At 32.9% G+C, this 12,486-nt stretch overlaps 1 protein-coding gene across 2 annotated transcripts; it reads right to left on the bottom strand.

Moving 5' to 3' along the window:
- Positions 1-8,205: 8,205 nt before the first annotated feature.
- Positions 8,206-11,461, bottom strand: LOC103491846 (carotenoid 9,10(9',10')-cleavage dioxygenase-like). Of its 2 annotated transcripts, none has more exons than XR_007821768.1 (3): positions 10,069-11,461; positions 8,945-9,083; positions 8,206-8,628 (listed from the first exon to the last, which is right to left on the bottom strand). XR_007821768.1 is itself a non-coding variant. In XM_051086278.1 (3 exons), exons 1-3 carry the CDS (start codon positions 9,886-9,888, stop codon positions 8,507-8,509), a joined length of 333 nt encoding a protein of 110 aa, XP_050942235.1. In that variant the 5' UTR covers positions 9,889-10,024; the 3' UTR covers positions 8,206-8,506. The 2 variants fall into 2 exon arrangements, 1 of the variants encoding a protein (XP_050942235.1); XM_051086278.1 differs by lacking the exon at positions 10,069-11,461 and adding an exon at positions 9,817-10,024.
- Between the last annotated feature and the right edge of the window lie 1,025 nt (positions 11,462-12,486).

The raw sequence follows: 12,486 nt of genomic DNA, 5'->3' as shown, positions 1-12,486 counted from the left end.
CATGGTTTTGGGTAACCTGAGGAAAGAATAAGTGTTACTAAGTATATTTTTGGTAAATTTGAGCTAAATGTTTAAGCTATTTTGTAGGAAATAGTAGAAACTATGTTGCCAAGGAGAGCAACAGCAGGATCAAGGACAACTGAGCCCACAATGGACTCAGAGGCACATTCCGTTAATCTAGATGTGAGAAGGAAACAAGAAAAAGCAATATACGATAAAGTTGCACATAGATTAATTGATGTTATGGCACATCAACCAGAGAAAAAGTTTGTAATAGAAAGATTAAAGGTCTTGAGAGCTATTGAATTCATTGAAACAACCAAACTAGAAGAAGCTAAAAAATGGATTAGGACTTTGGAGAAATTTTTTTTGCGTAATGCAATGTCAAGAGAAGAGAAAAGTAGTTCTAGTTGTATTTTTATTACAATAAGGGGCTGAAGATTGGTAAATTTTAGAAAAGAATAGGCGAGGAGATGTTTGCTGGTAAGAATTTAAAGAAATCTTCAACAACACATACTTCTTAGAGACTTATAAGGATGAAAGAAGATAAGCACTTCTTCCTCTAAGCCAAGGAGAACTTTCTGTTGCTGAGTATGAAAAGAAATTTACTGAGTTAGCAAAATACTCTTTAACATTGGTTGTAACAGAACAAGAGTGTTGTAAGTGATTTAAGAGAGGTTTAAAGCAAGAGAATAGAACATTCGTTGCTGTAATATCTTTACAAAGCGACTACGCAGAGTTAGTGAATGTTGCGTTACGCGTTGAGAGGAGTTTGGGAGGAAAATGATCAAGTTCAAAGATAAGTGATGAAGAAAAAAATGAGGAAAAAGAAAGTGTTGGAAATTATAAGTGACTAAAAACCCCAAGTAGCCAAACATCTCCTTGAAGTAACAATAAAAATAAAAAATGTAATGAGTGTGGTAAGAGATATACGGGAACTTATAGGAGAAAGAGTATCACTTGTTACCAGTGTGGCGAGAAAGGGCATTTCAAGAGTGAATGCCAAAATAAAGTTACAGAAGGCGAAGAAAAATCAACCCATACAGGAGTGGTATTCCATTTTGTTCAACAACCTACCGGAGGAGGCTCTACAATAGATAAGGGCAAAAGAGTTGTAGATGTAGAGTTTAGAGGAAAATAAGAAAGAAGACGGTAATAGTTAAGTTTGTAATTTTGTTGTTTAAAATTTGTTACACTATGTAAAGTTGTAATCAGAAAAGTTAAGCAATGAAGTAAGTGTTTATGACAATTTAGGAGTCAATATTGTTGTTTAAATTTTGAGGACAAAATTTCTAAAAGATGGGAAGAGTTGTGAGACTCGTATCTAAATTAGAATGGGCAAAAATTTAACAAAGTGTTTGAAGAGTGCATTTTGAAAGGAAAGTTACGATAAGAAGATGGTGTTTTAAATTAAGTTTGCGATGAGGTAAAGTTATACAATAAGATTTTAGGTGTGTAAGTATAATTAGGCGTTTGGAGTTCTTCGCAAAGTGGAGCAAAGTGAGGAAGATATTTAATCTTGATTTGGCTGGAGTTTACATGTAAAGTTAAGAGCAAAGCATGTTTAAGATAAACATGAAGCTTACACATGTAACACTAATAGTAAAAGCTTGCAAGTTATTAAGAGGTTAAGGATGACTAATCCAAGTATGGAATTAATATAAATAGAGGAAGAAGTCAAATTAGTAAAGGGTTTTACTTTGGAAATCTGAAAGGAAAAAGTTAAGTATAAGTTGGCCTAGGCAATAAGAAGGAAGCTGAAGCTAGGCGTTTTGCGTTAAGGAAGATAAAGTTGTAGCAAGTGACTTCTTCTTAAAAGAGTTTGTTTATGTTAATATGATGTGTTTACGCGATTTGATATGAAATGATGATGTTTATGAAATTTATTCCAAAAGATTTTCTTAAAATATCCTCACTAATTCTTTTAACTTATGTTTTAAGTTTTCACTCCCCAACTGATCAAGCGTTAAGACCAAAGGAAAGAATGAGATGCAGCTGGGCGTTTTGTTTAAGCTTTAGTATTATTCTTGTATTGTGTAAAGTGTTGTTGAACACATGGTTTATGGTTAATAAAAGGATGATTTCTCTTATACCGTTGTGTTAAGTTGCGTTGCATAGTCTAAACTATGAATTTTAGTTTAAATTATAAAGTTATCAGGCGATTAAGCAAAGCTTAAGGACCTAAGGGAGCGTTCCAGCGTTTCGCTTTAGAGACTTCAGAATTGCTTAAGGTTACGTCGCATATCGCATGGCAAGATTGGACACATGAAGGGTGGGGCATGACAACTAACGACACCGTGACATGCAACACTAGGAGTACTGTTGCAGTATCTACACAGCTAAAAGTTTCAGCGACACAACAAATGCAATACCCAAAATGTGTACTTTTACTAGCATTTGTACGTTATTGAATGCTTACTTTTAGTAAATATTTGTTGTCACTATTTATTTTTTACAGTGACATAGTAATTCATCTCTAAAGGTGATGTTTTAGTGACATATACTGTTTTTGCTCAAAATTAATTTGTGACCATTACAAACGTCTTTTGCAACATATTAAAATCAATATTTAGCACCACTCAAAATTCTTAAAGTTTTTTTAGTTGAGAAAACCAATGATTTTCTGACGTTATTGAAAGCATCAATAAAAATATTTTATTTAAATAAAAAAATAATATCCAATTTACTATATAAGCCTGTTATAAAATGTCAAATATAATAATCTTAGAAACTATCACTAAACAACATTGGATAACACCAACTTCATCACATGAAGTAAATGTCAAGAAACTTCGGTAATTTCATAAAAAATTCAAGTAATGTCAACCTAAGTTATAAGTATGAAGTTACATCAAGTAAATGGATGTACAAAGTTAGTTTCAAACACTAGGTATCACCAGTTTGCATAACAAACATTCGCGTAAAAGTAGTGTGAATAACAAAAATTCCTACTAGTCTTGGAAGCATGAAATGATCTTTCCTAACAAAATTATGGAACACCAACTAAAATTCTTATCATATTTATATGAAGTCAACATCAAACTTAGACACTTTAAAGTCATGTCTTTGTGTTTGGTTTCACCTCCAAAATGCCTCATATACAAGTAGAGTGTTAGGTTTTGAGAAATGAACAGTTCTTAGTTACACATGAAAGTTGTAAACACAATTGCCAGCAATAAACGCAACTCAAGTAACATGAAAAAAAGCAAATAACACATCAACATTTAGTAACCTAGTTCGATGACTTAGCATCTATATCTAGAGGGCAATTGGCCCAAGATAGAAGATTATATATATTGCTCATGTAGTAATTGTTGAATACATAGTTATGACTAGAGGTATAGCACTCTACACATTAATCAACATGCTATCCTAAGACTGACTTATCAGAATTCAATATGTGTGAACATAATAATCATAACTCATGGAGAAGATAATGTATTCAACCCAAGCCCTAATTGACTTGTCGTTTCTTCTATAATTTTTGCTATATTTTTTTGAAACCACCCATTAAGACTTACCGTCAACCCTTATATGCTTTTTCTCTTTTTCTTTCTTTCTTCGTCCAAAATTTCTCACATAGAATCTAAACAATATATAAGGAGCAAATCGTAACAACCTGAGGAACCATCCTTGAGAGAGAATCCTAACTGATTCCATAAATCTCCATAATCAACTACCACATAATAAAATAATTAATTAGTACCTGATAAAAAATAAAATAAAAGAGGTGGGACCATTTACTAATAGGTTTTATGTCCTAAATGTGAAACCCTGAATTTCTATGACCTTTAGGACATGTTAAGCTTTGATAAAGGAAAGAGAAACCTTAAAAGATTCAGTTTCAAAGCAAATGTTGTTTGGAGTTTAAGTTTAAAAGAGATTCAAAAGTATCATTTAAGTATGTTTTGGCAAGTGGGAAGAAGGAAAACTAAGGAAGGATGGAAAAGTTGAGGAAAAGTTGGTTGTTAGTGAAAGTAAGTGTATTGGAAAAGGAATCTTGGGGTAGAGGCTTCAAGACTCATTCTTATTCGATTAAGATAAGAGTCTACGAAAAGATAGAGAGAAAGATCTTGGTGGTTGTTCGGAGATGAAGGACAGAAGCTTAAGAGTTTAATATTTTGGGCAATCTTGGGGTCATGTTCAATCGAGATTGAAAGTTAGAAGCGAAGGGTGAAGGAAACTCGGGCCATCTTGGGGCATTATTCACCTGGGACTAGAAGCAAAGAATGACATTTAGGGTTCTCAGGCAAGATCTTGGTGCTTGTACAGTCAAGAAAGGAGAAAATCTTGATGGATCTCAGATCGATCTCTATCAACATCACTTATTGGACGTGTGACATATGTTTGTCCAGAAATTTCTGACGTGTAAGTTTAACATTTTTCGGACGCAAGGGGTATTTTTAAAGGCATCATACCCTCTTTTCTCTCATCTCTCACCAGTTCAGCTCAAGAGAGAGAAGAGTAGAGAGTGTGGTGAGAGTTTAATGTTCTTGGAAGTTTAGAAGCCATAGCAAAGAGTAGTTTGGCCAACCATCAGTTAGGTGTTTTAGCAAGAGGCCTTCAAGAAGTTGTTGTCTTTAGCGAGTTAAGAGCTAAAAGAGAAGGGTTAAGAGCCTAAGGTTTAAATCCAAGTCAAAGCTCCTTTCCTTGTTTAAGACGATTTAGAGCAAGTTTACAAGTTCTGGTTTGTTAACCTAGAAGTTAAATTTGATTAGGAGTTTGTTGGAGCTAGGGCAAGCTTGGTAGAAGTAGTTCTAAGCAAGCCAAGGTTGTCGAGACTTCAAAAGAGTTCGAGTTGAGTTGAAAAGGGGTTTCCTTGAGAAGGAAGAAGGATAAAGGAATAAGTTAAAGAGATTTTATCATGGTTAAAACCAAGTTTTTAACTTGAGTTTCGTTATTATTATCAAGGCAAGAAGAAATGGATCTATAAGCCAAGAATCTAGCCAAAAGTTGTGAGTGATAAAATTAATTTATTAAATGTTTTCGAAGCATGTTCTTCAAGTTAATGTTCTTAAGCTTATGTTTGAAATAAATGTTTAAAGCGATGTTTGAGCTTAGTTTAAAGGAAAGTTTAAGCTGAATGTTGAGTTATCTGATTTATGAATAATTTCTAAAGTATGAGAGTTCATCATTGTATTTATTCAACTATGTTTACTGTTAAAAATTTAAAGCTAAAGAGAAAAGGAGTTTATCGAGACATGCTTATATTTAAAGGTTTCATGTTTATGTTTAAAGGTTTGATGTTTATATTTAAAGGATTGACGGCTATGTTTTAAGATTTTCTTTATGCAAAAGGATTCTTAAAAAGGCATGTTTAAAAGTTTGCTTTATGCAAAAAAATATTTCTTAAAAGACATGTTTAAGGCTTATTCTGTTGTCGATGTTGAGTATACTCCATGACAATGATGAAATCATGAGTGTTAGGCATGTCCCACTACGACAAGGATGATGGGAGTACTGGGTGTGCCATACTACATCATAGGGTTAAGAAAAGAATATTCTGTTGTCGATGTTTAGTATACTGCATGACAGTGATGCGATCGTGAGTGTCGAGCGTGCCCCATTACGACAAAGACGATGGGAGTACCGGCGTGCTCTACTACATCGTAGAGCTGAGAAAAGGTTATTTCGTTATTGATTGGAGTATACTCCGTGACATCGATGTTTAAAGATTGCTTAAATATAATGCAAAAAGATCTTTAAGGGTAAAGGCTTGCTTCATGCAAGGAGATGCTTAAAAGGGTTTGATATTAAGCTGGTATTGAGTAACCTTTACCACCTCTTAGGAGTGGTACTTGGGTTCGAGTAGGAAAAACAAGGATTTAAGTTACTTTTTCTTAAATGTTTATAAACTTAAAGTATTCAAGTTATTGTTCATGGTTTACTGTTTCTAAAGGCTTATCAAGTTTAAAGTGTTGATGTTATTGTTTATGTTTATGAAAGGAAAAGATTTGGTTTACTATTATAATATTTGCTAAAGTTAAAGTGTTCTTGTTATTGTTGATGTTTACTATTTAAAATGTTTTAGAAGTTATTTTTTAAAAAGGATTTATGAATTAAGCTACTGTCTTTAAAAAAAATTATAGTGTTGGCGAAAATCTAGGGCTCGTTTAGCTTACACTCTTTAATATTTTCCACTTTTCAAGTACAAGTTGTGCTACTCAAGATGCTGGACTTACTGCTGCCAGACCAATTTGATTTTAGTTGCTCAAGGGTTGGGGTTAAAGTCTGTTTCTTTGTAAGCCTAGTTTTCATAAGGAGTTGTTCAATAAAGTTACGTTTCTTAGAAGGATCTGTGAGAAATCTTTGGGGCTGTTTGAGGGAAGGGTTAGTACTGTAGGTTTGGGTTAACCCAACCCTAACCCCCGTTTGGCCCACGGTTTATGAAAACCCTAGTTTTAGGATTTCCTAAACACGATTTCCTTCTCCCCCAACCCAGCGTACGTTTCGTCTTCAATGCGTGTTTCATCTTCCCACTACTACAAAAACTGACTCTCTTGATGGTTTTAAACTGTCAAGAATGATTATTTTTTACGGTTTTAAAACCGTCGTTGAATCAAGTGTCAAGAAAGGCAATTTTTTTGACAGTTGTAAAAACGTCAAGAATTGTGAACGTTGACAATCTATAACCATCAAGTATTCAATTTTTCATGACAGTTTAGAACCGTCAATAGTATAAGTTTTAATGATAGTTTAGAACCGTCAAGAATGTGAGTATGAATCACAAAAACTGTCAACAATACGAATATCCATGACATTTTAAAACCGTCAAGAGTGCATTTTTCATGACATTTATTAACCGTCAAGAGTATTCTTTTTCATGACATTTGGGAACCGTCAAGAGTATGCTTTTTAATGACATTTTGGAACCGTCAAGAATTTCGTTGTTTATGACATTTGTGAACCATCAAGAAATTTATTGTTCATGACATTTCAGAACCGTCAAGCAATTTTCCATTTTTTTAATTGTAATTTATTTATATTATTGTTCATGTATTATGCTCCCATTGGTCTAAGAATTCAACTACATATAAACAACAAATATACATCAAATGGCAACTTAACATCATCCATTCATATCATTTCCAAAACTTTGCATCATATTCATATATCATTTACAAAACCAATATATATATAAACAATTTCAGTAGATTTCCAAGAATTGAACTAAACATCATCTAATTAACTAACCTAGTCCAAAAGTATATCATCCCCAATACATAAAGTTTCATAATGGCAACCCCCTACATATGAACAGTTCACCTATCAACAATTCATCTAAACCCTAAACCTCAACAAAGTCTCAAAAGTATATCAATCAACCACCTCTCCCCCTCCATATGAACATTTCAAAAAATCAGCCACAAAAAATAAAGTTTTCTGTTTCAGTGATGACAAATAAGTCATAGATCATACGCAAAATAAATGAATTATTATTCATGAAAAATATTATACCCATAAAAGAAATAGTTTGATATATAACATACCGAATCCAAGATGACAATGCTTCCCCCATTTACAATTTCTCTCATATACTTCATGACATAGTATCCACACGCAGTGCTCCCGACTTGTAGTGGACACTATAAAAACAACAAATTAGAATAACGGACTAATCTTGATTGCTAGTAATCTACAAAATACAAACAAATTTAAATATTTGTTTCCTACTTTTATTAATGTTCTTTTGCGAGTGAAATATCACTATTGCTCTGTTTTGCCAAGATAAGATTGCACATATCTTGGAATATTGTACATGCATTAGAATTAACAGCACTACATGATATAGAAGATTAAACTTACGTGTCGGTTACATATCTTGTAGTTGCTTTTGATGTCGTCCTTAGCGATATGACCAACAACCCCCCCCCCACGCGAGCAAATAGGAGCATTACACCAGATATCAAACCAAAGAAGGAAATAATATTAAACAGACATCCCAAAAATCTAATTCTTTATGATAGCAATAGATGATATGCAAATGTTGTCGTTACACATTGAAAACCCATTATCTTCTTTAAGTAAAAGCTCTACCTTCACATAAATTTTAAATGTATGGTATCCCATTTCATAAGAACATTTTAAACTATTAGTTACTCGGATATTCAAAAGAATATACCTAAGTCCCCTCTGGCTATTAGTGTTTCTGAAGATGTTTTCTAAATGAGGATCATGATCTTCAATTGGAGAATTTGTGAAGGAAAGAAACATTCTTTATTTCAAATATTTATTACACAAAAATTTGATGATCTCATCATATTATATCCATGACTCAAGCCAATATTCTTTTAAAAATACTAGAAAAATAATGGAAACAAAATACCTGCTAGTGTAGCTTTCGTTCACTCTAGGAAAATCTACAGCATATTCTGAGAGTTTCCTCTGTTAAGCTAAACTAGATTTAAGATTGAATCTTATCTCATACTTGACAGATGAAAAAATAATTAGAAATGTCACAGCCACATCAAGAACTTTTCTTCATATGTAGAAATGGATTAGAGTCCTACAGCTCATTTGAGAAGTTCTCGAGCTTCTCTTTAACAGACCCACTGACCATGTCCAAGTCGGGATTCTCAAGACGGCAAGTAATCAAAACTAGTTCATCTCCTTCCTCCCAAGCATTAGCTAAGCAGAAGTACACAACAAAAATGATGAAAATGAAAGGAGTAAGAACAATGATACAGTTTTTTCCATTAGCCAAACAAACAGAATACAATAAGAACTGGAAGGTTCAGTCATTCAGGGAAGAAAAACAAGGTTATAGGTATAGGTCCTGATAAAATCTATAATTTCCCAATCAAATGAGTTTTGTCCATGACCACACGTGTATACCTTAATGAAACTGACATTTAAGATTGTAATTTAACAATTCATAACAAAATGGACTAGTAGGTAAGAGATATTACTTGCTTTAAAAGACATGGGTAGCACATGTACTCACCATTATGAAATATAAAACAATTTGGAAGCTCAAACCATTGGATAAGCAAGTCATCTTTTGCATATCTTGGTAGCACACCAAACCTAGCTTTTTTTGTAGCATCAAATGTGAAAATTAACTTATTTTCTTTCACCATTTCCTGAAAGTTAACAAGTTGTTAATTATTGTATGACCAACCATAAGATTAAGAGCTTCAGGATTTAACAATCGTGATGCTAATAATTGCACTAGAATTCAATAAAACAGCATATGTGGGTACAGTCTTCTAACTGAAGATAAAATATAAATTGGTACTAAAAGTGGAATATATTTCGTAAGAGTAAATATGAATGGAGAATCCTTCAAATTTCCCATGTACATTGGATTAGGGGTGTCACTTTTGTTTAATCCCCTTTAATTATTTAGTGAGATTTCCCAAGATAATTTTAATTTCTTTTTCTTTATGTAGTTCTTTCTAAATATTTCTGAACTTGAGTGGCAATACCTTTTTTGAGAATATACTTGTACGAGATTATTAATGGGAAATTTACTTTTCTATGTTGTGTACATTATTGTTGCTTTCTTATATCATTGGTAGGAAATGGAATTATAAAATTAATTAATCGGCAATCAGTATGTTCGCAGCATCAGATGGTGCAAGCCAGCCATTTAAATCCTAGGGTAACTACATGCATATCAATTTACAAATGGAAAAAAGAAGGGGAAAGACACCAACTTCCAAAACTTGGGTTTGAGAGATGAGGCTCTGCTGGAATCAATGATTTGCTAATTATCTCCTTTACATACAATGGATTACTTTGTTATTCAGTAGCACGAGTTATCTCGATTGAAAATATAAAATTAATAACAAAAAATGTTCACAAGTGTCATACTTTGGGTTTAAAATATAAAGGAAGATCCATAAAAATTGTATAGTTTTCTCTAATTGCAAAGTCATGCATCATGACCGGAGCTGGAATTGTGATCCCAAACAAAGTTGAAGATAGAGAATGCAATATTGAAGGATGATAATGTTTGGAATAGTTTAATAGTGCATTTATGAATCTGAAAAAAAAAATTCCAAAAAAAATGACGAGGATTCTAACAAATTAAAAAAAAGAAACAAAAAGTAAATAAAACCCTACCTGTTCCAGTTTCGGCGTTATTCGAGTTCTTCGACGGAGGGGTCATGGTTCTTTAAGTTCTTCGACGTTATTTGGCAGAGGAGTCATGGGTCGACAGCGTTCTTCGGCGGAGGGGTTCTTCGTTGGAGGGGTTTTTGCCATTTCGGGACAGTGTGGGGGTGTGGGTCTTTGCGAGAGAGATGGGAGTGAGGGGCGCGCGAGGGAAAATTGGGGGTTTAAGTTTTTTTTGAAAAAATGAAGTTAGTTTTTTATTTAAAAAGTTAAAAGAAATTAGGTTTTTTTAAAAAAAGAAATTATTTTTTTATTTTTTTCAATTATTTAGTAATTCTTGACGTTTCTCAAACGTCAAGGAAAATTCTCTTACTTGACGTTTTAAAAATGTCAAGAAATTTTAAAATTACTCAATCTCTGCCTTTTCATTAAAATTCTTGACGTTTTAAAACGTCAAGAATTTAATCGATATTTCTTTATAAACGTCAAGAATTTAATCGATATTTCTTGACGTTTATAAAACGTCAAAAATTTAATCAATATTTCTTGACATTTTTAAAACGTCAAGTATAATTACATATTATTTGACGTTTGAAAAATATTAAGAATGTCGATTTTATAAAAAATCTTGACGTTTTAAAAACATCAAGAACTTAGAAGATAATCCTTGACAGTTTATAACAGTAAAGAAAAACGTTCATATTGCTTGACGGTTTAAAACCGTGAAGAATTCTTAAAATTGCTCCCCTCCGCCTTTTCATCAAAATTCTTGACGGTTTTCCTATTAAATCACCCATTTCTTGACGTTTTTACCAAAAACTGTCAAGAAAAGCAAAAACCAACCGTCAAGAAAGGGTCTTTTTCTAATAGGGTCCCCTCAATCGTCGTCATCAATCCGTGTTTCGTCTTCCCTCATGAAATTCCATCAATTCTCCCTCTTTTGTTGTCTAATCTCCCTTTGTATTCATTTTAATAGTTTTGTCAAACAAATTTAAATTTTGTTATTGCTCTTCAATATTAAAATTTATATGAATATTTCTAAATAATTATAAATAATTAGATGAACCAGTTTTAATAATGATGCGTAATTAAAAAATTAAATATAAATTAAAATAATTATTAAATAATTAGGTACACGATCTTGCTACCCCCAAATTTTTTTTTTCAAAATTTGGTATATGACTGTTTAGATTTGGTTAGAAGATCGTTTTGATTTGGCTACACGATCATTTAGATTTGGGGTTCCAAATCTAAACGATTTTTTTTTCAAAATTTGGTATACGATCGTTTAGATTTGGCTATATCATCGTATAGATTTGGCTACCCGATTATTTAGATTTAGGAAACGATTTTTTTTCAAAATTTGGTATACGATCGTTTAGATTTGGCTACACGATCGTTTAGATTTAAGGTTCGAAATCTAAGCGATTTTTTTTTCAAAATTTAGTATACGATCGTTTAAATTTGGCTAGAAGATCGTTTAGATTTGACTAGAAGATCGTTTAAATGTGACTACATGATCGTTTAGATTTGGCTAAACGATCGTTTAGATTTGGGGTTCCAAATCTAAACGATTTTTTTTCAAAATCTAAACGATTGTATAGGTAAATCTAAACGATCGTGTAGCCAAATCTAAACGATTGTGTAGCAAAATGTAAACAATCGTATAACAAATTTTGAAAAAACAAATTTTAGAATTGGAATCCCAAATCTAAACGATCGTGTAGCCAAATGTGAACGATCATGTAATCAAATCTAAACGATCGTATACCAAATTTTGAAAAAACAAATTTTAGATTTGGAACCCCAAATCTAAACAATCGTATACCAAATTTTGAAAAAAAAAATGGTTTAGATTTGAGGTAGTCCCCAAATCTAAACGATCGTGTAGAAAAATCTAAATGATCGTGTAGACAAATCTAAACGATCGTGTACCCAAGTAATTAAACGATCATGTACCAAATTGCGTTACCAAATATATTACGCGCATTGTTGACGGGGCATTTTTGGTATTTTACATGGTGTCCTTTCCATGGTCTGGTCTGACCTGTTTTCGTTCTGTCTTCTCCCTCAATTCGTCTTCTCCCTCGTTCGTTCTGTGTTCTCCCTCAATCTGAACATCTCCCTCCTTCGTCTGACGACCCTCTGTTTTCCCTCATTAAAATGTTTTTTTCTCCTTATTTCGTTCTCTGTTTTTCCTCGATCCGTTTTCATGCAAATTTATTTTCCGTTGCGTTTCGCCGATTGGGGAGGATTTCGTGTAGCTGAATCTCTATCTACATCTCTCTCATCCGTCTCTCTCACTCCCGAAAGGGTATGTCGTGTTTGTTGAAGCCGACCCTTCCACGACGTTGGCTCCAAACACGACAACCTTTTGGAGTATAGGGTTTTGCCTCCAAATAAATTTTGTTGAAGGCAACCCTAACA

This window comes from Cucumis melo, chromosome 6 (genome assembly GCF_025177605.1).
Source record: "Cucumis melo cultivar AY chromosome 6, USDA_Cmelo_AY_1.0, whole genome shotgun sequence".
Taxonomy (NCBI): Eukaryota; Viridiplantae; Streptophyta; class Magnoliopsida; order Cucurbitales; family Cucurbitaceae; genus Cucumis; species Cucumis melo.
Note: the sequence above shows the minus strand (reverse complement) of the source record. Positions and strands in the feature narration are given on the sequence as shown.

Bases quoted from the DNA above. Each gene is read 5' to 3' on its own strand.
- LOC103491846 (XM_051086278.1), bottom strand. From the start codon at position 9,888: ATGATGCATGACTTTGCAATTAGAGAAAACTATACAATTTTTATGGAT. The intron at 9,084-9,816 runs GTATGACACTTG...GTTAACTTTCAG, and splicing joins CTTTATATTTTAAACCCAAA to GAAATGGTGAAAGAAAATAA. The intron at 8,629-8,944 runs GTGAGTACATGT...ACTTCTGCTTAG, and splicing joins TTGTTTTATATTTCATAATG to CTAATGCTTGGGAGGAAGGA.